Here is a 26685-nt window from a genome sequence, read left to right on the forward strand (position 1 = left end):
TACCATCCTTAAGTCAATTTTGAGTACAGTATTGTGGATTTTTGTCGTTTGTGGTCTTGTGTTAAGTCTATGTAAAAAATACTTATTTTTATAAAACCTGTGTGGTGTCCATCTGTAGTGTTTTCACTGTATTACTGTATTACTGTATGTGTTCACAAATGCTTAACACACTGCCTCTGAGATAAGCCTGTCTGCTCGTGCCAAGCTACCAAGGGGGTGAGCAGGGGTTATCCAGTAGTGTAATCCCCTTTCCATGACTTAGAAGCAAGGGTCCCTATTTGGTCAAAGGTACCTACCTCTGCCAACTAGAGACCCCCAGTTCTAAACAAGCCCCATTTAAACTGGATACCGCATCCAGAACATAGATTTTACCTAACAAGGTTAAGATTAAATACAATCCATTTCCTAGTTGCTTTTTAATGCACTGGGTCTTGGTTTGCATCTCTACCATGCTGTCCATGTGTTGCTTCTTCTACACAAATGACTACACATTTTATGCTATTTTGCACTTATACCCAACTGTGAGAGTTTGCTTTTTGCGCATAATTTTATTGTCTGAGCATTTTACATCACCAAGAAGGGATGGATTATTTTAAATGTTTATCTTCTCCAGAGATCTGTGTTGCTGTTCTTACTTATAATTCTGCTGCTATCAAATTAAAAAGGAGATATGTTTTATGACATTTGAATTCATCTTATGTCTGTTGATTGTTTATATATTTATTTTATGCTTTTATGGTCTTTCTAGTGACTTAATAAAGATTATTAACTTACTGACTTCTACGAAAAATCATTCTCCCACTTTTGGCCTATCCTACCTAAATAAGCAGGGCTTTAAATGGAATTTTAGAAGAACAGGTACTCACTATTTAGAGTACCCGTTTGCATCTAAGAAGTGCATGTACTCTCCCATTAAATGCAGTGTATCTGTTCTGAGACGCACAGGAACTCTCCCTTTTACAAAATAAGTGCAGGTATTTACTACCAGTCAGTGCCTGCCCATTTAAAGCACTGACAATAAGTGTCAATTTGCACACTGTTAAACGTAGGGTCTACCTAGCCAATGACCCTTTAGCAAACTGTTATAACATGCACTTGTTTGTCAACCCAAACAAATTCTCCCATATTTGAGAGATATATTTTAAAAGCACTATTATTCAATAATGCTTGCATTTCATCTTCATTCAATGCTCTTTCCTTTTCCAATTCAAGTGAGAATAATTTCCTTTAGGTTAGCAGTACATTAACACTAGTGAAACCTGCACATGTTCTCTGTTGAATTGTGTCATTCAAAAATGCAAAGTATTCTGAAAAATCACATACTGGATGTACAGTATCTGACTCTTGAGTCTGTCAACTTTCTGTTTTCCATACCGATTTTCCTGGTATTGTTGCATTCAATGCTGAATAACCTTTCTCAGGATATTCATCTAGGAACTCAAATGAATAAATCACCTTGTGCCTAGACATAAACACAGGAGTTGCATTCTGGTTATCAAAATATGTTTCTGCATAATTATTGTATTTTAATGGAGATTTAAAATAAGGGTATTTTGCCTCAATTCCAGGTTTACTCCCTATAACTGGAACTGGGCACTATTCCCATTGTTGGTGTTAAAGTAATACTTTTGTTGATATATATATATATATATATTACCTACTGGCGGTCGCCAGTAGGTAGTTATAGTTAGGACCACGTTTCCATAGGAAATCCGCAACATTCTATTTTGAATAACTTTGGCGCCGGTTGACGAATCCTCGCGAATTTTTCAAAATAGGTGGGGCGCGACGCTCCGCTCCTACCCTGAAAGTCTCGGGGTGATTCGTCAAGCGGGGGCTGAGATAAAAGGGGGGTCCCAAAACACGTTTTTCCCATGCATTTTTCCATAGGACCTTTAGACACAGCTACAGCCCGAACGGCTGAACAGAATTACTTGAAATTTGGCAGAGAGGTAGTCCTCAGGTCAAGGATGTGCCTTTTGTAGGTTTGGTGTAAATCTGTTCAGTAGATTCTGAGAAAATAGCCTTTAAATCAATATATATATCTGAGCCAGCTTACGGTGCGCTTACGGTACGCTTACCGTACGCGTACGGTGGCGTGCGCGAGCGTGATTCTGATTGGCCCTTAGATCTTAGTAAACATTCGAATCGGTCGAAACCAGGAAGCGGCGGCCGCCATTTTCTCTCTCGCACTCTGAGGGGGGAGCTGATAAACAAATGCCAAAAACATATAAAGGGGCTGTTTAGACAGCGCCCATGCACATAACCATGTTAGTTGAGTCTTCAAAGATCCCCCAAGGCAAAAAACGGTAATTTTTTATTTTTCGAAAATTTCGCCGATTACGCTTACCGTACGCTAAAACCCACTCTCTCCACCCCGTGTGCAAATGGTGGCCGAAGGCCACCATTTGTGCATGGCAGATAAGAGCACAGCATTTCCCAAAAAAATGTCAACAGATTACCTATCACAAGGAAGCGCATAATATGTCCTCCATGTGCGCACGGTGCGCGAAGCGCATCGTGCGTTCATGGCCCATCTAGCGTAACGTGGGCACGCGGTGCGCATAGCGCACCGCGTGCCCACCGTGCGTGCACGGCACTAACTGCGTAAAGTGGGCGCGCGGTGCGCGAAGCGCACCGCGTGCTCACTGTGCGCGCACGGTGCGCGAAGCGCACCGTGCGCGCACGGAACGAACTGCGTTAAGTGGGCGCGCACGCCACGAATGGCGTAAAGTAACTTAGCATTTAAAAAAACGTACAAATTCACTGAAAAAACCATAGGTTTCACACACGTTATAGTTAGGAATTAGCATTTAAAAAACCTTGCAAATTCACTGAAAAAACCATAGGTTTCACACATGTTATAGTTAGCGGAAATTTTACTGATAAAAAACCAATGAAATTCCCCCGTTATAGTTAGTGCAGGAAACTATAACTCACGCGACCGCAATCTTCTGCTGATGACATATGTGTCTTTATGAAAAAAAAATATTTGTAATATATGTATAGCTAAAAATTTATGGAAGAAGACATGGGCAAATAAGTGTCTAAATACAGTATTAGCATCAGCAGAGGATTGCGGTCGCGTGAGTTATAGTTTCCTGCACTAACTATAACGGGGGAATTTCATTGGTTTTTTATCAGTAAAATTTCCGCTAACTATAACATGTGTGAAACATATGGTTTTTTCAGTGAATATATATATATGTATGTATTATCTACTGGCAGTCGCCAGTAGATAGTTATAGTTAGGACCGTGTTTCCATAGGAAATCCGCAAAATTCTATTTGGAATAACTTTGGCGCCGGTTGACGAATCCTCGCAAAATTTTCAAAATAGGTGGGGCGCTCCGCTCCGCTCCTACCCTGGAAGTCTCGGGGTGATTCGTCAAGCGGGGGCCGAGAAAAAAGTGGGGTCCCAAAACGCATTTTCCCCATGCATTTTCCCATAGGACCTTTAGTCGAAGGTACAGCTTGAACGGCTGAACAGAATTACTTGAAATTTGGCAGAGAGGTAGTCCTCAGGTCAGGGAAGTGTAAATCTGTTCAGTAGTTCCTGAGAAAATCAAAAGTAAAATCATATATATATGTGGGCGGAGCCTAACCACACATCTCATCCTGAGATCTGATTGGCTGTCAGCACTTCATCCAAGAAGTGTTGGCAGCCATCTTGGGACCAATATACATGATAGCACCTCATTATAAAGCATTGCAGTTAATAGAAGGTTTTAAGACTTTAGTTACATTATAAATCATTTGTTGATGGTACCATACTCATTTTAGGAATTGTGGTATGTTCTAAGGTTATTTCACCATGTGAAAAAGCCTTCTGCTGGGATATCATGATTGAGAGAAAAATATTTTCTCATGCTTTTCCCACAGAGGTTTGGAAGGTGATCTATAAGCTAAACTGAGAGCTTATTTTCTGTAAATTCACATTATCTTTCTCAGTCATGTGAGAATGAAGTCTGACATTCTCAGTAAAACATGTACATCCAACAAGGGCAGAGACTGTCAGTTGATTCCTTTGTGTTCTACTGCAGCTTCCCAGAGTGTTTCAAAGAACAACTAGAGCGCTAACAGTCCTACTTATGATAAACGTATGGCACGCATGAAGCCATCTTGCTTGGATTAAAGTGGTAACTCTTAAAACATTTAATTTAAAAAGGAACAAAATGAGGCGGTTCGTTTTTCCATAAAAAGTATGATTAGTGCTGCAGGAAGAAAAATTAGGGCACATTTTGAGTGACTTCTCAAATCCTCTTCTATTTCATTAAAAAATTCTGACATGCAGACTGAAACGTGCACTTTCAATACCAGCAGCAGTTTTTCCTGGTGAGCAGTAGCTTATCTAATGAGCAAAAAGAGTGCTAACATTCTGAATTTATGGCAAATGTGTGACACATCTGAATGCCTTCTTGATGGAATCAAAGTAAAAAACTGAAAGTATTTCCTACTGAGGAGACTGCAGTAAATGAGGAAATTAGGAAACTTAATAACAAATAAGTCTCCCAAGATGGCCACCAGAGACAAAAGAGCCCAAATGTAGCCCAAATATCACCCAGATGTAGCCCAAGTATAGCCCAATGACAGAATCCCAGACTGTTCTTAAAAACAACTAGAGCGCTTACTGTCTTCATTATGACAAAAGTATGGCACACCTGAAGCCATCTTGATTGGAATAAACTGGTAACACTTAAAACATTTAATTTGCAAAGGAACAAAATGAGGGGGTTCATTTTGCCATAGAAATTATGATTAATGCTGAAGAAAGAAAATGAGGGCACATTTTGAGTGACTTCTCAAATCCTCTTCTATTTCATTAAAAGATTCTGACATGCAGACTGAAACATGCACTTTTAATACCAGGAGCAGACTTCCATGGTGAACAGTAGTTTTACTACAGTGATCTCATGAGCAACTAGAGTGCTAACTTTCAGAATTTATGGCAAATGTGTGACATATCTGAATACCTTCATGATGGAATCAAAGTAAAAAATTGAAAGCATTTCCTACTGAGGAGACTGCAGTACATGAGGAAATTAGGAAACTTCATAACAAATAAATCTCCCAAGATGGCCACTGGAGACAAAAGAGCCCAAATGTAGCCCAAAATCACCCAGATGTAGCCCAAATATAGCCCAATGACAGAAGTGTGCAAAACACTTATTATTTTGTGTTTTTGTAGTGTTATATAGTGCAGACTTGTCAGGTATTGGAGTGCTTTACATGAGCATTGGTTACATCACACAAGAACAAATTCATTTTGGTTGTAGACATGGGGAGACTAAGTGATTTGACCAGAATCACAGAATGTCGAGCTGAAGCAGAAACTCCAACCTGGTTCCCCAGTTGCAAAGTCTGCAGTTCTGGAAGTAACACCACATCCTCTCCCCTAAGTGCAACATTTAATCAAGTGGTCAACTGGATAAAAAAACATAAAGATAACAAATAATTTTAAAGTGCTGTATCGCTATTTAAAAACTCAGAAAATATGTCCTTATTTTAGTCTTTTAGAGCACTAACCATAATTGTGATGCCAATAAGACCCTCTCATATATGTAATTTATAAAGGAAATGCTCTAGGTATTACAGTTTTGATTACATCAAGATGACGTCAGGCGTTCCACACTTTTGTAATAAATATAGAATGTTAGCAATCTAGTTGTTCATTAGGATACTGTTGAGAGGCAGAGGCCAGGGGCACAGACTCTGAAAATTGAAGGCAGGTAGGAGGGTGCAAAGGCAACAATTTAACCACACTGAGCAGGCAGGAAGGGCCGTGGAAGCACAACAGACTATGGAGGGCAGTGGAAAGGGGGGCAGGGGCAACAAACCAACAATACAGGACTTGCAAGAGAGGCTGTGGCAATGTAATAGACCATTGTGGGCAGAAGGAAGAGGCAATGGTAGTACAACCATACATGCCAACAGACCCGATTCAGCCAGGAAACGTCCAATGTTTTTAAGCTCAAATAGGCTTTATTTGATCTGTCTCCTGTCTACAATCTCCTCTTTTTCAATGTAACTCAAAGGGGAAAATCAATACCCCAGTTTTTTTTCAAAATCTCCCTCTTACCAAGTTCAAAATGTTCGCAAATATGGTACATTGGATAATGGAAGGAAATGGGGTAGGGACATGGACTTGGATAACAGAGGACAGGAGGGACATGGAGAGGTGCACCAAACTGACCCTGCAGGGCAGGCATCAGGGTTTGCAGCAGCACAATACACCACACAGGGCATGCGGGATGGGAGTGCAGCACAACAATCCATAGAAAGCAAGAGGGAGGGGACAGGACCATGCACATGGACAACAGAGAACAGAGGGGCAAGAGGCAATGGTAGCTAGCTGACCATAATGGACAGACAGGAGAGAAAGCTGCAGCATAACAGACCATAAAGGGCAGGAGGGACGGATCAGGGGCATTACAATGGAACAGACAAGCCAGGAGGAGGGAGTAGGGGTCTGCACATGTAAACAGAGGGCTGGGGGCAAGGGGGTAGGGCAGGAGCAGCAAGATAGCCATGGAGGTCAGGCAGGATGGGCACTAGAAGCAAGACACACCATGAAGAGCAACAGTGAGACTGTGATGGCACACACACAGACCATGGAGGGAAGGTGGGAGGGGGTCAGGGGCAGCTAACTGACCACATAGGGAAGGTGGGAGGGGCCATGGCAGCACAGAAGACCATGCATGGCAAGTGGGAGGGTTAGTGGCGGCACAATGGCTATGATGGGCAAGAAGGAGGGTGCTGGGGCATGCACAAAGGACGATGGAGGATAGAAGGGAGGGTCAGGACCTGTGCACAGACAAGAAAGTTCAGGTGAAGGGGCCTCACAACAGACCGCACGGGACAGGCAGGAAGAACAGTTGCAGCACAACAGACCAGGGAGGGCAGAAGGGTGTGGCAGTACAATGGACCATGTAGGACAGGAGGAAGAGGATAGGGGCATGGCATGTGGACAGGCAGGGTGGAGGTGGCAGGGACAGGTTACAGTCATCTGACAATGCTAGGCAGGTGAGAGGGGAGTGGCAGCTCAACAGAACACTCAGAGTAGATAGGAGTGGCAGGTCCATGGAACATGGTGGGCAAAAAGGATGGAGCAGGGGCATGCACAAAGACATCGGAGGGCAGGGGGAAGGAGAATAGGGGCAGCAAGCTAAGCACAGAGTTTAAGCAGGAGGTCAATGATGGGGCATTGAATTGGGCAATGGAGGGCAGGAGGAGTGGACTGGTACATCATACTAAATTGAGGGCAGTGGCAGCACATCAGACCATGCATGGCAGGAGGGAGGAGGCTAGTCCATGGATTCACACAACAGAGGAAAGGGAGGAGGGGGATGGGGCAGCAAGCTAACTGTTCAGAAAAGGCGGGTATTAGGAACTTTATTGTTTTTAAAACGTGTGTCTGTGCAAACTACTTAAAATATGAATAAGTATGCAGCATAATCTCACTTTTATTCAGGAAGAAGAGGACGTTTGTGACTGTGACTCCGGGCTCACTTGGCAGAAAAAAACCCTGACCCTCCACCCCCTATCGCAAAATGTAATGCCCGTGAAAAGGGTAGGTGAACACAGTGTTATATAGAACATAGTCCTGAGAGCACGATTGAAAATGAAAACTAGATATAGTGTATGGTATAAACTATGCACCAAAAAGTGTGATATAAGATGAACCGGGCGTGAAATATAATATGCAATACATTGTGCGCAATGACAGATTCATTGGAGAGCGCGAGATAGCACAGGCACTAGCTCGTGCTATGCGATATGCGCCTTGGAGTGTAATATGCACAGGGCAGTGTTGTGTAACCTAACTAGTCTCTAAAGTTGTAATATAAAATATGTGCTAGGGAGTGTAACGTTGCATATGCACTGTAACAAAGATATGGATCCCAGATTGTAATATATATGGCATAGCACTGTGCGTTATAACATAGGCATCGAGGAAGGCACGTTAGATGGGGCAATATAACCCGTGCGAACACAAGTGTGGCATGACATATTCACGGGGTGGTGTTACAGTGCACATGGGCTAGAGAGTGTCATAGCATATGCACTAACTGGTGGAATACAACACAGAGGTGTGTGGCACTCAGCAGGCAATGGTGGGTGTAACACAGCATTGGGCTCTGCCAGGAGCGCGCTGTGACTCTCAAGTGATGTTCGTCCCCTTTCCAGAGAGTAAAATAAAAAGTATTACACATCCCGCAGTGGATGTGTGTTTTATTAACCGTGAGGGGGGTTTCTTGCATTGTTTTGGTCTAATTTTTGTCGAATCCCCTTTGAATGGCTTGGTGTGCATGTGTATTAAATGTGCCCGTCAATAGCTACCCATGTTTGTATAAATAAACGACAAGGGTGTCTACCGGGATTAGGCACGGTAGGGCATCAGACATGTCAGAGCTTCACTAGTGGTGTAAATACATTCCACGTGGATTCATTGTATGCGTAGTCGCCTTTTAATGAATATCACGCAAATCGTCATGGTGATAGGTACGTACGGTTTGTCCAGCATGTCCTAGGTGTGTCTATAAATATATATTTTTTTAAAATAATAAAAAACAGTGGCCGGCCCTGGGGATTGGGGTCAAAAAAATATAATTAGGAGACAGGCCCTGGGGGATGGGGTCATCAGGGCCAATAAATTAGAATAAGAAGGGGAACCACACAGCCTCCCTTCTTAAAAAATTAAAATAAATAAAAGACTGGCATCGTGCCGGCGGCCACGCCCCTCCTTGCAGCACTCTGCAAACGCGCCCCCTGGCGAGTTGTAAGTTGGGGAATTAATTCCTCTTCAATACTGAGGGTCCCTGAGGGCCAACTAGCCCAACAGGCATCTCCAGTATGCGCCAGGGAGCTGCGCTGCAGACAGGTGTTCTGAGGCCAAGCCCCTTTTTACACCTCTCTGCAACGCAGCTCTGTGGCGCTTACTGGAGGTACCTAGTGGTCTAGTTTGACCCCAGGGACCCTTAGGATTCAAGGGGACTTAATCTCTCAACTTAGAACAGCCACAGGGCGCGTTTACACAGTGGTGAAGGGAGGGGACGGGGCCTGAGGTGACGTGTGCAAACACGCACTATGGCACGTTTTAAATTGGGGATATAATTTCCCTTCAATACTGAGGGCCCCTGGGGGCTAACTAGCCCACCAAGTGCTTCCAGTAAGCGCCACTGAGCTGCATTGCAGAGAGGTGGTCCAGGCCGTGCCACTTTTTACACCTCTCTGCAACGCAGCTCTGTGGCACTTACTGGAGGTACCTAGTGGGCTAGTTTGACCCTAGGGACCCTCAGGATTCAAGGGGACTTAATCTCTCAACTTAGAACAGCCACAGGGCGCGTTTACACAGTGGTGAAGGGAGGGGACGGGGCCTGAGTTAACGTGTGCAAAAACGCCCTGTGGCCTGTTTTAAGAGGTAGTTTTAATCCCCCTGCCCTATTATATACTAGGGGCTTACAGAGGAGGTCATGCTAATCACAGGGGGACCCCAACGCATAATGTTACCTAGTGTATGTAGGTGTTTTCACTGTATTCTAAGTGTCTTTTAACATAGCACTGGCTCTAGGACTGGTTAGTCAGACTGAGTTACCACCAGTATCCGTCTGAAAAAGTTGAGGGTACAGGATGATTTTGCAACAAGGCTTCTTTCTGCTCTTCTTTTTGTTCTTTCTGCACGTTATCCTTCTTCCTGCACTTTTCTTCGTCTTTGAGGACTTCTGTTGCTTCTTTCTGCACTTCTTTTTTTTCTTTCTGTGCATTTGTTCTTCTTTCTTCACATGTCCTATCTCTGTAGGCATAGTTAGAAATTAGCATTTAAAAAACCTTTGAAATTCACAGAAAAAACCATAGGTTTCAGGCACGTTATAGTTAGGAATTAGTATTTTAAAAACCTCAGAAATTCACTGAAAAAAACATAGGTTTCAGGGGTGTTATAGTTAGCTGGACTTTTCACTTGTACAAAACCATTGGAATTCCCCCGTTATAGCTAGTTCAGCTAACTATAACTCGCGCGCCCGCAATGCACTGCTGATGACGTCACATATTACATCACTCATGACATGGTCAGTGACATCATTCATGACATCACTGATGACATCTCAAATGACATCACTGATGACATCACTGATGACATCATCCTTGTGATAGAGTGGCAGACCTCCTCTCACCCTAATATAACCTTTGATACACACATTCAAAAATAGAGACTAAAATTTTCAAAACAATGGACATACCAATACCAGTTACAACAACCTCTTCAGTAATTCTAAGATCCACATACACATCTGCTCATTCACCAACAGTCCTATACAGTCACTCATACATGTACTCACTCATCATATGTACTCATACACCTATACATCCTTTTACACAATGCCACTTATCCATAGAGTTACTCACACACATAGTCACTCATGCTAATAAAGAATCAAACATACATTTACTTGCATATACAGTTATACACACACCACCACACTTACTTCTACGGAAACTTACACCTACTTAGTCTTTTAAACAATCACTTATAGAAACACATACCTATTCATACAGGAACTCTTTCAATCTCTCACTCTCACATATACTCACTTATATACACCAATAGTCACATATACTAGTTTAAAACATATGTAGTTACTCATAAAGACGCTCGCAGTTCGTGCCGTGTGCTCACGGTGCGCGCACCTCGCGATTTTTAAAAAAATTAACAATTGTTTTTTTCTCCCTTGGGGGTCCTTCTGTGACCCCCTGACCAAGGCTAGGGGGTCAGGAACTGTCCACTCTGCCCCATCTTTGTTTTTGACCCCCTCAGACTGCGAGAGACAAAATGGCAGCCGACACTTCCTGGTTTCGACCGATTCGAATGTTTACCGGCATCTAACAACCAATCAGTATTGCGCTCGCGCACGGCAGGGTGCGCGCACTGTGCGCGTACGGTGCGCGCGTATAGATATTGATATGCTTTTAAATGCTATTTTGTCAGGAAATACTGAACAGATTTACACCAGACCTGCAAAAGGCACTTCCTTGACCTTATGGCTACCTCTCTGCCAAATTTCACGTAATTCTGTTCAGCCGTTCGGGCTGTAGCTGCGACTAAAGGTCCTATGGAAAAATGCATGGGTAAAACGTGTTTTGGGACCCCCCCTTTTTCTCGGCCCCCGCTTGACGAATCACCCCGAGACTTTCAGGGTAGGAGCTGAACGGAGCGCCCCATTAGTTTTGAAAATTTCGCGAGGATTCGTCAACCGGCGCCAAAGTTATTCAAAATAGAATTTTGAGATTTCCTATGGAAATTAGGTTGTAACTATAACTATCTACTGGCGACCGCCAGTAGATTATATATATATATATATATATATCTATATATATATCTATATATATATATATATATATATATATATATATATATATATATATATATATATGCTTGTGATTGTTTGAAAATGAGATGAGGGTCAATGTTGTACATTGATGCAAGTCTGTACTTCTATTAACACATTTTTCACATTGTCTCTGCCCCAATTCGCTGGTGATAGGGTTTAAGGGCAAGATATCATCTAAGTCAAGGTGAAATGTGTGGAATGTGGCCAGTGTCTGCTGACTATAGACATGGATGCTCTACTTTCTCCCACTAGACACCATCTTGTAGTGGGTGGCTACAATTACGTTCAAACCAGAATAGATGTTTTTAGCTACATTCGAAAACTTAAGCTAAAGAAGTTCTTCACAATAAAAAATGGTCTGAAGCAACAACAACAACCTAATGACCCCCAACAAAGGCTGGGGTTACTAGCCAGAGACATCCCATTACTGCGCACAGTGCACGCTCTTAAAGATGGAAGCTCATCCCAATCAACCAACATCACTACAGATCTATCCACACAACAGCAACTTGCGAGCATGCATGTAGGTCAACAAGGGGCTGGGAGCAGCCCCTTCAAACCGAAATCTACATTTATACCGAACATGCCTAAAGATGCGATAGATATATTTCATGAGACAGTGACAGAAGAATTGAAAAAACTCAATCTTCAAACTAACAAGAACAAACGCATATATAAGCACAAAGAACGGCAATATCATGATTTGATCAAGAAACTACAGAATAATCACGAAGTAGTTATCACCAAAAGTGATAAAGGTGGCAACATCATCATTTGGCCAAAGAATCAATACATTGAAGAAGCACAACGTCAATTACAAGATGAATCGTGTTATGCAAAAACCAACTGGAAAGAATATAACACAGCAAAAGACTCTCTCAATAGAAAGTTACACCAGTTTAAAAGGGAAGGGATGATTTCACAGGAAGAATTTAACTTTTTACAAGCACAACACCCAGTAATTCCAACAATTTATTTCATTCCCAAAATCCACAAGCAAACTGTTCCAATCCCAGGACGCCCAATAATTTCAGCAATTAACAGTATGAGCGAACATGTCTCTCAGTATATAGATTTTTACTTGCAAGATTCAGTTAAAAACTTACCAACGTATGTGAGAGACACCGGAGACTTCTTAAATAAAATCAAAAACATCAAATGGGACAAGACAATGATTCTGATGACACTGGATATTGAATCCCTTTACACGTGCATACAACACGAAGTAGGACTTCAAGCTATTCAGCATTTTTTGGACTTACGTCCTATTGAATTTTACCAACACAACAAAATGTTACTTGAATGTATTGACTGGTGTCTTAATAATAATTTTTTTCTGTTTGGCACGGACATATTTAAGCAGCTGCGAGGTGTGGCTATGGGATCCTGCTTCTCTCCCAGCTATGCCTGTTTAATGGTAGGCTGGTGGGAGGAGCAGGTCCTAAGGGGGACCCACGCAGCACTGTGTAACCGACATGTGAAATTTTGGTACAGATATATCGATGATGTGTTTGTGGTGTGGCAAGGCAATACAAATGAAGCACATACTTTTGTTGACATTATTAACAACAACAAGGTTAACCTAAAATTTACATCTAATATTCATGCAGAAAAAATAGAATTTCTAGATGTTGAAATTGTCATTAAGGAGCAACAGCTAACCACAACACTTCATAGAAAAGCTACGGCAGGGAACTCCACCCTACATGCGTCAAGTAAACATCCCACGCATTTGATAAGAAGCATTCCCTACGGGGAGTTACTTCGCATCAAAAGAATCTGTAGCCAAACACAAGAGCTTGAAAGATGCACAAATGAAGCCATCACTAGATTTAGAGACAGAGGGTATGATGAAACTATCCTTAATGCAGCACAGGCGAAAGTGAAACTTAAGACTAGAGAGGACCTATTGGAATCACAAAAGGCTACAGCTCTAGCAGCAGATAGCGATGATTCTGAACCAAGATTGATTATTACTTTCAATCAACAGGAGAAAAAAATCAAAGCAATTCTCAAACGTAACTGGCCCATAATTTTAACAGATGCGGTATTGGCACCACAACTGTCAGAAAACCCCACAATCACATTTAGGAAAGGCTTTTCCATGAAATCCCAGTTGGTCAAAAACAGCCCAGAGATCAGCTTAGACAATAAAATGTGGTTACAACCAAAACAGGGATTCTATAAATGTCCAAGTTGCAGAGCTTGTAAGTTTGGGATCAACACTACCAGCTATGTAACTCCTTTTAATACCAAACCCAAACTAATTGAGGGCCACTTCAATTGCAAAACCGAGTTTGCCGTATATGTTTTGGCGTGCACCTGTGGTTTAAGATATGTGGGCAGCACAAAGCTACAGGTGCACGTCAGAATACTGCAACATATCCGAGCAATCGTAAATAACGACGAGGCCTACCCAGTCGCCAGACACTTCAAAGCATGTCACAACAATAACTTGAGTTGTTTAAGTTACTTTGTAATCAGCTCAGTATTAAAATCCCGCAGAGGCGGTAATAGAGAACGACAGTTACGCCAATTAGAATCGCGGTTTATTATTGAGTTGGATAGCAAACATCCAAAAGGTCTAAACAACACAGAAGACCTTCACAACTTCTTATAGACACAACTCAGGGTTTGCTGCAGATGTCTGACATAAGGGTGAACTATCATACAAACAAATGATTTTTTTACCCATTTTTCCCATCTTTGTTTCAGTATTATCAGGTAGTTGCAGTTTTACGCAAAATAGGTCTGTCTATTAGTCTGAAGTGATTTGCAATAAGGGTAATTTTATGACATTTTAACTACCCTTATATGGATTATTATGCAATATAATCTTGTTGTTTTTTCCACCGTTAACTGGCAATGTGTTAATCATAATAGTCTGTTATGATTAACGATGAAGTTAGAATATTTATGAACAGTTCATCAAAGCCATAACTTCCCTGTATATATATTTTTCTCTTGTTTTTCTTTTTTTCAATTTTTAATGCACTTAAAAATCATGTTTTCAAGCACTAGCACTTTCATAAGTATCAAGGGAGCACTCAGCACTTTACAGTGTATAATTATTTTTCTGACCAACTAGGACAGTGTACAAAGTGATTACAAGCGATATATGAGCATAGTATATGTTTAGTCAAATATTACAACTACCAATTGATCAACACATCAGTTACAGAATTGCGTGATACTCACTGAAAACCCATAATGGGTTTTAAGCATTTATGCAGTTATAGGCACATGTTGCACTTTATGCGCTTAAACAATTTTAGGCACATAAATATATTTTAATAAATCTGTTGTTTACACATATTTATTTATATTTATATTATATGTATTTATAACATGCAATTTTGGGGTTTTAATCAACCAAAATTTTAGCAAACAGTCTTTGTTACTAGTCAAATCAAAGATTGATGTATTTATACAGATGAGATTCACCCAAGCAGCTGAGTGTTTGAGATAACAAAATATGTTAATATGTATTTACTGTTGGTTACCACTAAAATATAATGACAACATGATTACGGTCTGTCAATAACATTGATGCACAATTAACGCACGTAATTTTGGATACACGATTGTCAGATAGTGTTTCTTTTATGTTCAGCACAGGTGATTTGGCAACTAAAATATAAAAAGAGAAAGCGGACTGCGTTTCCGCATGTGATCAAGGGTACGCTGTATACCCGAAACGCGTCATATGGCTTATCAATAAAATAAGTTCCAGCCACGAAACTTTGGGTCCGTGACTCTGTATTTCATGTCCAGGAGTCGCTTATGCAAATATATATATATATATATATATATATATATGCTTGTGATTGTTTGAAAATGAGATGAGGGTCAATGTTGTACATTGATGCAAGTCTGTACTTCTATTAACACATTTTTCACATTGTCTCTGCCCCAATTCGCTGGTGATAGGGTTTAAGGGCAAGATATCATCTAAGTCAAGGTGAAATGTGTGGAATGTGGCCAGTGTCTGCTGACTATAGACATGGATGCTCTACTTTCTCCCACTAGACACCATCTTGTAGTGGGTGGCTACAATTCTCCTATGAGAATATCATCTAGTAACTTTGTGTGTTTCATTTTGGTTATATGAATTTTAAATAGACTCTACATCTGGGTCATATTCTCCGTGCACCATCCTCACAAGGAAAACCACCACAAGTAACAAAATCCTTTATAAAATTGATGTTAATGGGAGCCAGACAGACGTCCAGGGTGGTTTCATATATTCTTTCATACTATATTTTTATTTTCCATTTATTTTGCAAGGAATCTCCACTTGTGGTTCTGTAACCTAGGAGCTTGTGTTCTGTAACCTAGGAGCTTGTGGTTCTCCAGGAGGACTGCAACTGAAGACTGTGGCTTTGGCAGCTGCTTCTCAGAGCGCTCCTGTGGATGAGATCTATGTTTTCTGGAATCTTAATAAAAGCTATCTTCAAACTCTCTACCATCACCTGGATCCTCATTATTACACTGGCAAAGAGGATGGGATGGCCTGTGGGTTGACATTTCCATAGATATTCTCGGTCCTGTAAGGGTCAGTTCACAGGACAGATATGTTTTCGTTTGCTTAGACATGTTTTCACGGTTGCCAGAAATCAAAGTTGTGAATTCAATTGAGTCTGGTGATGTGATCAAATACTTAGAGGAGTTGTTTGAAAGAGGGTTTTCCCTCCAGTCTCCTTACAGATAATGGGGTTCAATTCACCTCTAGGCAAGTTGAAGAGTTTCTCAGAGAGAGAGGAGTGAAGCATAAGAAAGCTTCACTCTATCATCCAGAGTCCAATGGTGTTGTTGAACGTTTTATTAAAGTTTTGAAAGAGAGTCTGCAGTTGTCCCTGGTTTGTGAGTCCAGCTGGGCTGAGGGTTTGAGGAAGAAAGTGAGAGAGTACAGGTTGACCCCTCATTCCAGTACAGGAGTCTCTCCTTTCTGTTTGTTTAAGGGGGGGTTACCTTGTTGTGAGGTCAGTCCTGGCTGGCTCATTGAGAAAAGATTGAAGGTTGATAAAGAAATGTGTGTGCCTACAGGTTGGGATGCCAAAGAGGAAGAAAAGAAGTTGAAGTCTAAGGCAGTCTTTGACTTGAGGAAAGGTGTTAAAGAGAAAAGGGTCTTAGTAGGAGATTGGGTGAGGATAAAATCTCCTAGAAAGGTGGTAAAGTGTTGAAAATTCAGCATGCCTTGTCGTGTTAAGAAATTATTTTAAAATGCTGTGAAAACTGATGACAACAAGAGTTGGAACTTGAGTTCATCTGAGCAGAAATCGGTTCCTTTGTCTTCCAAGGTGATGGATTTAAAAGGTATCCCGCAATCTGGAGCAGCTCCTTTGATGACTAAGAAAAGTGTATCTGGCAATGTTGTGGTCAGACCTAAACGTGAAAGTTGTAAACCAGTTCCTTTTTGTGATTATGTTTAATCCTCTTTTGTTTTGATGTTGTTTTTATTTTTTTTTGTTTTTCTGCTCTATTTTGTTTCTGCTTGTTGGAAGGCGGGCCTCGGGGAGTCGGAGAGACCACCCAGAGGGGCCCCCACACTGTACGAAGTAGCCGAGCGCCGCTGAGAAGCCTCCGAGGGAGATCCTTCTCCTATCATGTACTAGCCCAGTAACACCACCACACAGGACTCAAGGAGGTTGTCTCAAGACGAGCAAATCTTTATCAGCACTTAAAGGTTACGGGATCAATATTTACACGAAAAGGGATCGAGGGATCCACAAAAGTCTCAGTGTCTCCTTAGAAGGGAAGGGGTAGCGGGACAGTCTTTGGCAGGAGCTTGGTACGAGGGTACCTGGGGCCCAGTTCTTATCCTCAAGCTGGAGGGCCTCCGGACCTCGGAGGGGGTGAGCCGCGACGGCGTCAGCAGGGCTCTGGCGTTCAGTTCGTGGTGAGCCGCGACCAGGTCAGCTGGGCTCACAAGGTGGTTTCTGCTCAGCTCGAGCCGCGACATCGTCAGCAGGGCTCCGAGGGAGGTTTCAGCGAGGTTGGGCCGCGACAGCGTCAGCAGGGCCCCGATGTTCTGGGGGACTTCAAGGTTTCAGTTAGAAGGAGCCGCGACGCAGTCTGCAGGGCTCGTGGTGGTTTCAAGCAAGAGTTCTTCTCCGTAGGGTCGGCCGCGATTCAATCAGCAGGGCTCTCGACTCCGGGATACAACTGCCGGTCTGTTGCGGGGTCGCCCCAGATATAGGCCTGGAGCCCTTTGAAGTTCGGACCCTTGCGCCCGGAGGGGCGGAGAGGCCGGGTTGGGAGCGGCCAGACGCCCAGCAGGAGAGGCGCCGGGCCCAGGAGAGATGGAGGCCGATCGCACCTCGGTGTGTGGGGATGGTTGGGGGTCCCATCGATACCGCCCTCTGCCAGGGCGATGAGGTGTTCACGGGATACCCCCTGGCCAGTTCTTGGCGCCTCAATGTCTGGGCCTCGCTGGGGCCGAGGCCGGGTTGAGCGGAGTCAGGTGGACTGGTGTGCAGGGTCACGTGGCAGGCAACAAAATGGTGGAGCCCCGAGGTGTATGCGACCTCGTGCGGCTCGAACGGGTGGCCCGTGGAGGCCAGGGCGGGGAACGGGCCCAACCCCAGGGAAGTCAGGACCACGCCACGAGGCCGGGTCCAACACTGCTGTTTTGTTAATTATTAGTGAGGAGGTGATGTGGTATCCTAGGTTATAGAACCATCTCCACTAGTGGTTCTGTAACCTTGGAGCTTGTGTTCTGTAACCTAGGAGCTTGTGGCTCTCCAGGAGGACTGCAACTGAAGACTGTGGCTTTGGCAGCTGCTTCTCGGAGCGCTCCTGTGGATGAGCTCTATGTTTTCTGGAATCTTAATAAAAGCTATCTTCAAACTGTCTGCCATCGCCTGGATCCTCATTATTACACTGCTCTACATTGCCTTCTTCTCTTTGACTAGATAGACTCTCCACCAACTTTGAAGGGCCCAATTTAGCAGTTGAGATATTCCATCACAAACATTTGAGATGTTGTCTGTCGTATTACACATCCATGGGATATAATGCACTTAGTCCACAGTTAGTCCAGAGTTCAAATTTCAGTCACTCATCTGCACATTTTGCCAACAATTATGACAGCAATTTTGGTATCTGCCACAAACTAGCCAGGGTCAAATTACAAAGGCACTCCAGACTGCACTGCGTGTTCGCACCCACTTTTTGCTCCCCATGGACCTTCGGTAGTACAGAAACAAGAACAGATACCCTTGCTTAATACCAATTGTATAGGTGCACACATTGGCCCATGCAATGTTAAGGGGTCTTCCCTCAGTTGAATGGGGGCGTGGCTCAATGTAGATGAGAGAATGCCTTTACCGGTTTAACAGTGCGCCCATGCCATATGTTGTAATCTAAAAGTATATTCCATTTGTTTTCCCCCCTCCGGTTTGTTCCTCTTTGGTACTTTCCTCCCTCTGTCCGAACCTTCTATTGCTGCCTCCCAATGGTTCTTGTGAAGTAGGATTGAGGACTGATATTGTATGGACCGCTTGGTGGTGTACTTATTAAAGTCACTAATCTTACCTGCGTTTTGGACTTTATAACACCATATTATCGACATCAAATAAAATGCCTCAAGAAACACACCAGCCGTGCACCAGGTTAGTGCACCCTTCAAGACACTATTTGGATGGGAGAGGCACTGTAGGCCCCTAGGTGCCAATGGACTCCTCTTCTGTGGTTGTCTTTTCTGTTGTCATTTTCTTCATTTATTTACTTTGCACTTTTACCATTTTATGTAACGCGTGGCGCTTGCACTGATGAAACCACTGATTGCTGAACAAAGGCGCAAATGAGTACAGTGTTGAAGTATATTTACAAATGCAACAACAGACAACTCTTAGCAAAATAGTACTAGAATTAGAGAAGTATGGTAGTGTCTTTGAATGTCATAGGGCATTGTTTATTCAAATAAAACAGAAAAAGTAGGAACTTAAATGTGTCCTAAAGTACATAAGCGAAGGTTTGGTCCTCAAATCAATGGTAAAGGAATGCTATAGATCAGTTGCAGCTGATTATAGGCTTGACCTGCCCAATATCTTGGCACTTCTTAATGCAAAGAATTCCTGTTCCTGGATCTGGATCTGCTTTGGAATGGCAAGACAGAGGTGATTGGGTAAGTATGTGGATTTATTTAGACGCAAGTCTCTATAGACTAGGCAGCCCAGTTTAAATTGCACACTTGAATCTTGGGGAGCCAATGTAAGCTCCTAGGGAATGGGGTAGCATGATCTCTGTGTCCCTGTGTGATTTATGTTTTCCAGGGTGATTTCCCAGAGCAGTCGATTTCCTGTGTACATGAAAGAAAATATGTAAGTGAATGTTAAAATATGGCCAAATTATATATGCCATCTCTTGGAGGTTCTAGTGAAAACCCCTGAGCGAAAAAAAATTTCTAAAGGAGAAAAATCTGCCTTTTTAGGTCTCGCCTACGCAGCGCACATGCGCTGCATAGGAAAGAGACCTTTAGTAATCGGCACAGCTTTCCCGTCAAAAACGTGCACGCGTTGCATTGCTTCCAATGGCAACGCGTGCACGTCTGGCGATTCACTTGCGGGAGCGAGCAGCTGGCGCCATATGTTAACAATTATCGTGCCTTGCTGCTCGCTCCTGTAAGGGAATCGTCCAGGCCCCCTCCTCTGTCCCCTCCACCTGCTGCCGCGCGCCCTCTTGTTTGTTTCCCTAACATCCTGAAGTTCGTGCCATGTCGCTCTCGCATTCTCCCTATTGGATGCCCTTGCCTATAGCGTCCCTTTCCCACAGAACTCGTTCCTTAACTTTTTCTCTGTTGTTTCTCCTCTGCTCATCTCTCCACTGCTCATCTCTCCATCCACCCTTTCTCTTTCCGAATCTACGCCCACTATGTTCCCTCTCCTGGCTGTGTCTTAGCTGTAATAGCAAAATTTGCCACCATATGTCTTTTTTGATACAGCTTAACTGTCAGTCAAGCGAAATACTGAGAGGTAACTGAATCCGAACCTACAAATTGCACTTATCTCACGTGTATTCTCTGTAATAAGCTCTGATGCCCTCTGGATTTGTCAGCGCTAATAAAAAAAAGCTCAAATAAATACAAGAGCATTAATTTATGCGTATCCCGCAGCCAGAAGTCTTGTGAGATAGTCACCTGCAGCGAATCACTCTACTCCGTGTCAGGCGGGGTTTCTCGCCCCGAGTGACAGTGGGAAAACACAATGCTCAATACTCATCCTGCCTCTTCCGTGCTGCCGGAAGACCCGCCCCCAGGCCTCCAGCACTGGGGAAGGAGAAAGATGCAGCTTGAAAGGACATGGTCGGTCTGTGACAGTAGTCACTGCCCTGCGCCACCTGGAACCTTCCCCATGCAGGGTAAGGCACATTTGTAATAAAACATTGCCAACGTCACACGTAGCAAAGATGGCGCCAATCAAAAAATTGTTAGCTGAGAGCTTTCAAGCTTTACAACATTGCACAGCCCTTATTATGACTGGGCCTACCTGACACACTTGACAAACATTTGTCTCTCAGAGTGGCTCACAGGTGTGATATACACTTTTAAGAAAGGGACTTGGCCACCCTTCTGCCTCACGGGAAGTACTGGTCCTTATCAACGCAGCAGTACATACACCTACTGCTCTGTGTTTGTAAGGGTCACCATCACTGGCACTTTAGCCATCAGCACTGTGTTTGGTGTTTTCCATCATGTTTTGGGGAATGCTGGAGCCTGCAACCTTGAACTTGCCACAGGTGACCTCTATGACAAGGACACAGCTGACAGCTAAGAGAACACGTCTCCCACTTGTGAGAATCCTTATTAGTGAACACCTCACCTATTTGTGAGAATCCTTACTGGAGAACACCTCCCCCGCTGGTGGGAATCCTTATTTAAATAAGGCATCACATGGATGTGAGACTTTGTTTGTGCAGGGAATGAAACAGGCGTGAGAGGCTTCCTTTATGTAGGGCGTTACATGGGACTGAGCCTTTATTAATATGGCCATCACAGGCCTGATTTCTTATTTAGTGATCATCCCGAGAAAACACTGTCATTAATGTGAGGATTTTTACCTAAAGAGGACATCTCAAAGGAATATACCTTAAAGTACAGGGAAACAAGCAATACATCTTGTGGGGTACAGCTTTTACAACTTTGTTTACATAAAGCTAGAATTTAATTTAAAGAAGTCATGGCCCTGGTGAACATTTTGTTTTTAAGTGCATCACACATGTCTTTGTGGAATTTTGATTCACGTACACACCTCTGTTCATGAAGTGCACCCCTCGGGTTACACCTTGGTCTATAGAAAGCATCATGCAGGTATACATTTTCATTATAAAGGGAATCAACCACACAGTATACATATATGTACAAAGAGTATCATGCAATCATACACTTTTGTTTTTAGAGTGCATCGCATAGATGTATAGCTTTTTGTACATAGTCTATCACGGGTACCCATACGCTTTATTTCTAGAATGTATCTCCCATCCATATACCTGTGTTTATAAAGTTCACCACACAGGTGTACGCTTTTCTGGAGTGTGCACACGGGTATACACTGTCGTTATGAAGAGCGACAGGTAGGTCTGAGGACATTCCGAGGCATGACACAAATGTTCTCCATCTGCGGAGTACATCACACTCTTTTCACCTTTTGCAGAGACTTGCCACTGGCGCTAGAGGCTTTTTTTAAAGACCGCCTCACACAGGTATGTCCTTCATTGATAAAACGTTTCACACGTGTTTAATAGATTTTCTTACCCCGCGTATAAACCGCCTAGACAATAAAATCACACCTTTATGTATATAATACAGCACGTATTTTTACACTATTGTTTCTAAAGTGCATGGCACAGGAATACCACCCTATGTTTAGAGGCCTATCACAGATATACACCATTCATTATGGACGGCATTATACGGATATCAACATTTGAGTATAGAGTGCATTATGCTGGCTTGCAGTTTTGTTTTCACGGTGCATCACACAAGTATACATCTTTGTAAAGCACACCGTTGGGATAGACATCTTTGTAAAGCACACCGTTGGGATAGACATCTTTGTTTATAAAGTGCAACACACAGGCATGTAACGTTTACATGCGGAGCGTATTATATAGGTATATATTTTATGTATTCTTTTCTTCACACAAAAATGAGATATTTGTATAGAAGTGATCACTGAGATATACACCGTTGGGTATAGAGTGCCTTTTGAGGAGAAATGTAACTTTATATGCAAAAAACTTTTTCTGTTGAAACCCTCGGATTTCACGAATTTGTGAAATTTGTACACTTCTCCCTCTGGAATCTAAATTCATCACAGCTGTAGGGCCGATCAGGGGGAGGACGGGCTGTGTACCTAATGCATCACCTTGCTGATAGTACATTCTTGACAAAGGTACTCCTTGTCTGCTTATTCTTCTAAACCTTTCAGCTACCCTTCAGACCGTGGGCCATGGACTCTTCTGCACATCATGCAGCCACAGCTGGTAAGCGGTGGAAGAGTTTCAAATGGTTCGCTTGATTTCTCTCGACCATGCACAATTCATGAAGACCTGGGACTTTCAGTCCCTCAAGTCGGGGGGGGGGGGGGGGGGTGTCTTTGGTAATCCTGACGGGGCCACGAAAATGAGTATGCAGTTGAACGGAGATTGCAATGTATGCAGTAATATCATATAGAACAGTTTTCTCCACACAATTTTGGTGATGTAAAATGACAAAACGTGTGCAGGTAAAATCACAACATTTCGCAGCATGCACACCTTTATTGCTTTGATATCCAAGATGGAAAGCCCTGCCACTGACCCTCCCATCTCTTTGATGATCTGTGATCCAATTGTATCTCTCACAATTTGGCCTAATGACAATTGGTCTCTTAATCTGATTTGACAACAGAAGATTCTGCCCAAATTGGTACTGCCAGGCACGCCGTAGTTACTTGTAAACCCAAGATAAATCTAAATTCCAGAATTATTGATAACTGTGGTATCAGTAATTACAGGTGCAAAATTACTTCACCGCATTCGTTGCGACGTGATGTGGGCCTTCAATAGCATTTTCCAATGCTGGCATCTTTGTCTCCCAGATCCCCTAAGAAGGAGTCTTTTCCTGCCCTCCTTGTCCTCCATGATTTACTGCCAGCTCCTATCTGACATCCAGCACTGCCTCTCCCTTTCTGTCTTCTGTTTGCACTCCTGTGCATGTCTCAGTGAAAGATGATGGAGCCATCGCTTGCTCAACACCTGTCCGTGGAACCTCCACTACTCTTGGTGGACCCCCTTTCTGGCCATTCTATAGTAGAGGCCTGGCCTAATAGTCTATATTATTGTGTGTGGTGTTTTCCTCATGTATCTTCTGCTGAGCGCTCTGGTGCCCACTGGGGCTAGCTTCTTGCTGTAAAAAATGCAAATTAAAAAGTATGGCACAAGTCTGTTCTTTTATTTATTTAAAGCATCCAACAATCTCCGGCATACGTTTTTTAAGGCCTCCATGTAGCATTGCAATTTGGCTCTTCGCCACTTGCTTTTTCTTAGCATCAATGCCTTTATTAATGTCATTTGTTGCAATCAGATACACTTTCTTGGCATTTCGGTGCCCCCCTAGCGAATCTTATTGTTGTGGGGCTGGCCATATATCACGCATGCACGTCTTATTTTACCAATAGCATCATACAGGGCTTCAGGAAGTACAATACCAGTGACATAAGGCTTGAACCCATGTTTATAGAGGGTGTCACACTGGCTTTTACCATGGCTGCCCAACGTCGGAACTAGAGGGCCGAATCCATTCTGGCATTTTAATATGTGAACGAGTTCCATTTAGAGTCCATATTTATCTTTCATGGACACCCTGAAAATATGGCCCAGGTGTGTAACTCCTCGACCTACTGTGGACGGGTCTTCTCGCAGTCTCCGTACTTTGGATAGAGGGCATCCCACAAGCCTCTGTGCTAGCCTCAAATCTGTCTGCTGAGCTCACCCTGTGCAAACAGACACTCAGAGAGACAAACCAGACACCCCTCCTTCCCCCATCCCCCATCGGAGTGTCATGGAGTCTCCCCCCCCCCACCCAGGAAAAGGAAGGTCACAGCCCCTGCCACACAGGCCTGCCTTCCCCATAGACAACAGCCTATGATTTATCTCCCAGCCAGGGCTCTTCTCAGAAGGTTCAGCGGTCATTGGCATTCATCAGAAGGGGCAGTCTGATAAGAACCTGTGAGTTCCCCCATCCAGTTCGGTTACAATCAGCATTTTTTATAACACCATCTGTGGTCAATAGCTCTCTCTTATTTTTTAATAACACTACATTAATCAGTTTGCAGACATTTGTGCTTTTTTAAATAATAGTCTGGTTGTTAAAATGGGACTTTAACTCCTAACATTTGATGTATCTGATTAGGAATGTAGGGCCAAATGTGCAAAACCTTGTTAACAAACCAGATTGTGCTTACTGGACACCAACTGGCGATGCCCTTGATGGACTAATCGTTGGCATTGCAAAATGTATAATCACAGAATGTCACAAATTTCCTGCCCCATTAATTCTAATGAGGTATTAATAGCCATGTTGAGGCCCACTAGGGCTGACTGCCAACACTTGGATGGGGGTCTTTGAGGGACAGCAGACCTCAATACCTTTTTTAAAAGCAGCCCATACACCTTAAAGAGATTTTTTTTTTTAAAGTTGACATATGGAAGGAAATCGAGGGGTGAATGTAATAGTCCCGTGTTCCACTGCATGGTCCTCCCAAGATCGCCCCACAGTTCTCAATGGAGAAGCTGTCTTGCCAGTAGAGCTTCTCCTTTTCGAATAATTTACTACCCAAGACTGGTATGGGTAACTGATCAATGTTTTCCAACCACAATGGTGGTCTCCAACCTTTATCACATTTAGATCTGTATTACAAATTGGAGTCAGACGCCCCTTACATGCCAATTTCTAGTTGCAAGTCAGAATGTGTCTGCAAGGCCATTTTGCGAGTTGGATAAACATTTCTGACCCCTAAAGTAGCTGTTATACATTGTGAGAAACTCGTTTGCTGTTGCAAAGCAAGTGATTTTGTGAATCGCAGTCTTGGAGACCTCAAAAGCCTTTTGTACATCGGGCCCTTTATGAGTTCAGTTCACAACACAAGATGGAAAGATACAGCAATTTTTGGCTTGGTTCTTAGGAGAAGAAACTCGCATTCTTACAAATCTTAATGCTCCCACCCTCAGGCACCTCAGGGCAAACCTAACAAGCATTGGCATAGCCAAAAGGTCTTGCCTTTGGGACATTATAAGTATTTAGCCATGCAACAGTTGATGTTGCACCAAGGATATGGTGCTGCATAATTAAATACTTATAATGTCCCAAAGGCGAGACCTATTGGCTATGCCAATGCTTGTTTGTTTAGTTTGCTTGCAGAGTCTGCTTTGAAGACATACTTGACATAGTATACTTAGTAGACATACTTGAAAATACTTGAAAAGAGTGGATTTCTGAAATGAGCACTTGAAATTTGTTCATGTTTGGCCTGCCCCTGCCTCCCTGAACTGCAAATAATATACGCAAAGCATGAGCCGCCCACTGCCTGAATCGATTCCCAACAGCTTTTCAGACGGGCCTTACCACAAAGACCCTCAAGATGAGGACAGACAGTCAGAAATGTTGAAACTGCAGGAACCCATTCACAACAGCCCTGTCCACCCATCCTGTCACAGACTGTCCATGATGGTAAGCAGATCTGGGAAAAGCTGATTGGGCTCTCGATTTGCTTCCCCTTATCATGAACAGAAAAATGTGATCAACCATACGCTTGAACTACCCAAGAAGTACCACAGTGGTGAATGTTCTGCATTCTCTAAACTCTTGCTTCAGGAAAATGGTACTTCTCAATCCTTGCTTAAATGTACTGATGTTATTTTTCCCACAGTGACAGCCGCCATGTTGATTGGGTGAAATCTTGTCTTAACATCTGGAATGAGCTTCAAATTTACATCAAAGAATACCACACAACTGGCTTGTCTTGGAGTAAAACTGTGAGTTCTTATTTTTAGTTTGTTATCATTGCCTACCTACCTCTGCTCAAAATTGGTTTTAGAAGGGGGCTTGTCTTAAGTTTACAGAGTAAAGCAGACAGGCTAAGTTAAAAGCCTCATCAGACAGATCATTCCTGCTGCTAGCTGCAGTTTTTTTTCATTCATGCTTTCTTACCTTTATTCACTTAAAACTCAAAATTCTCTGATGCGCATTAGCAAAAGAGACGTGTATGACTTTTTTCGGATTTACATATTAATGAAGGAAACGTTTTATTGCTCAATTA

At 43.0% G+C, this 26685-nt stretch overlaps 1 protein-coding gene across 1 annotated transcript in view; it reads left to right on the top strand.

Moving 5' to 3' along the window:
* Positions 1-26685, top strand: part of CAP2 (cyclase associated actin cytoskeleton regulatory protein 2) — a 472201-nt gene that overhangs the window by 278955 nt on the left and 166561 nt on the right. The window contains exon 7 of the mRNA XM_085607081.1: positions 26296-26401. Coding sequence (XP_085463207.1) covers positions 26296-26401 — 106 coding nt within the window. The remainder of the gene's footprint in view (positions 1-26295; positions 26402-26685) is intronic.

This window comes from Triturus cristatus, chromosome 5_2, assembly GCF_964204655.1.
Source record: "Triturus cristatus chromosome 5_2, aTriCri1.1, whole genome shotgun sequence".
Lineage (NCBI taxonomy): Eukaryota > Metazoa > Chordata > Amphibia > Caudata > Salamandridae > Triturus > Triturus cristatus.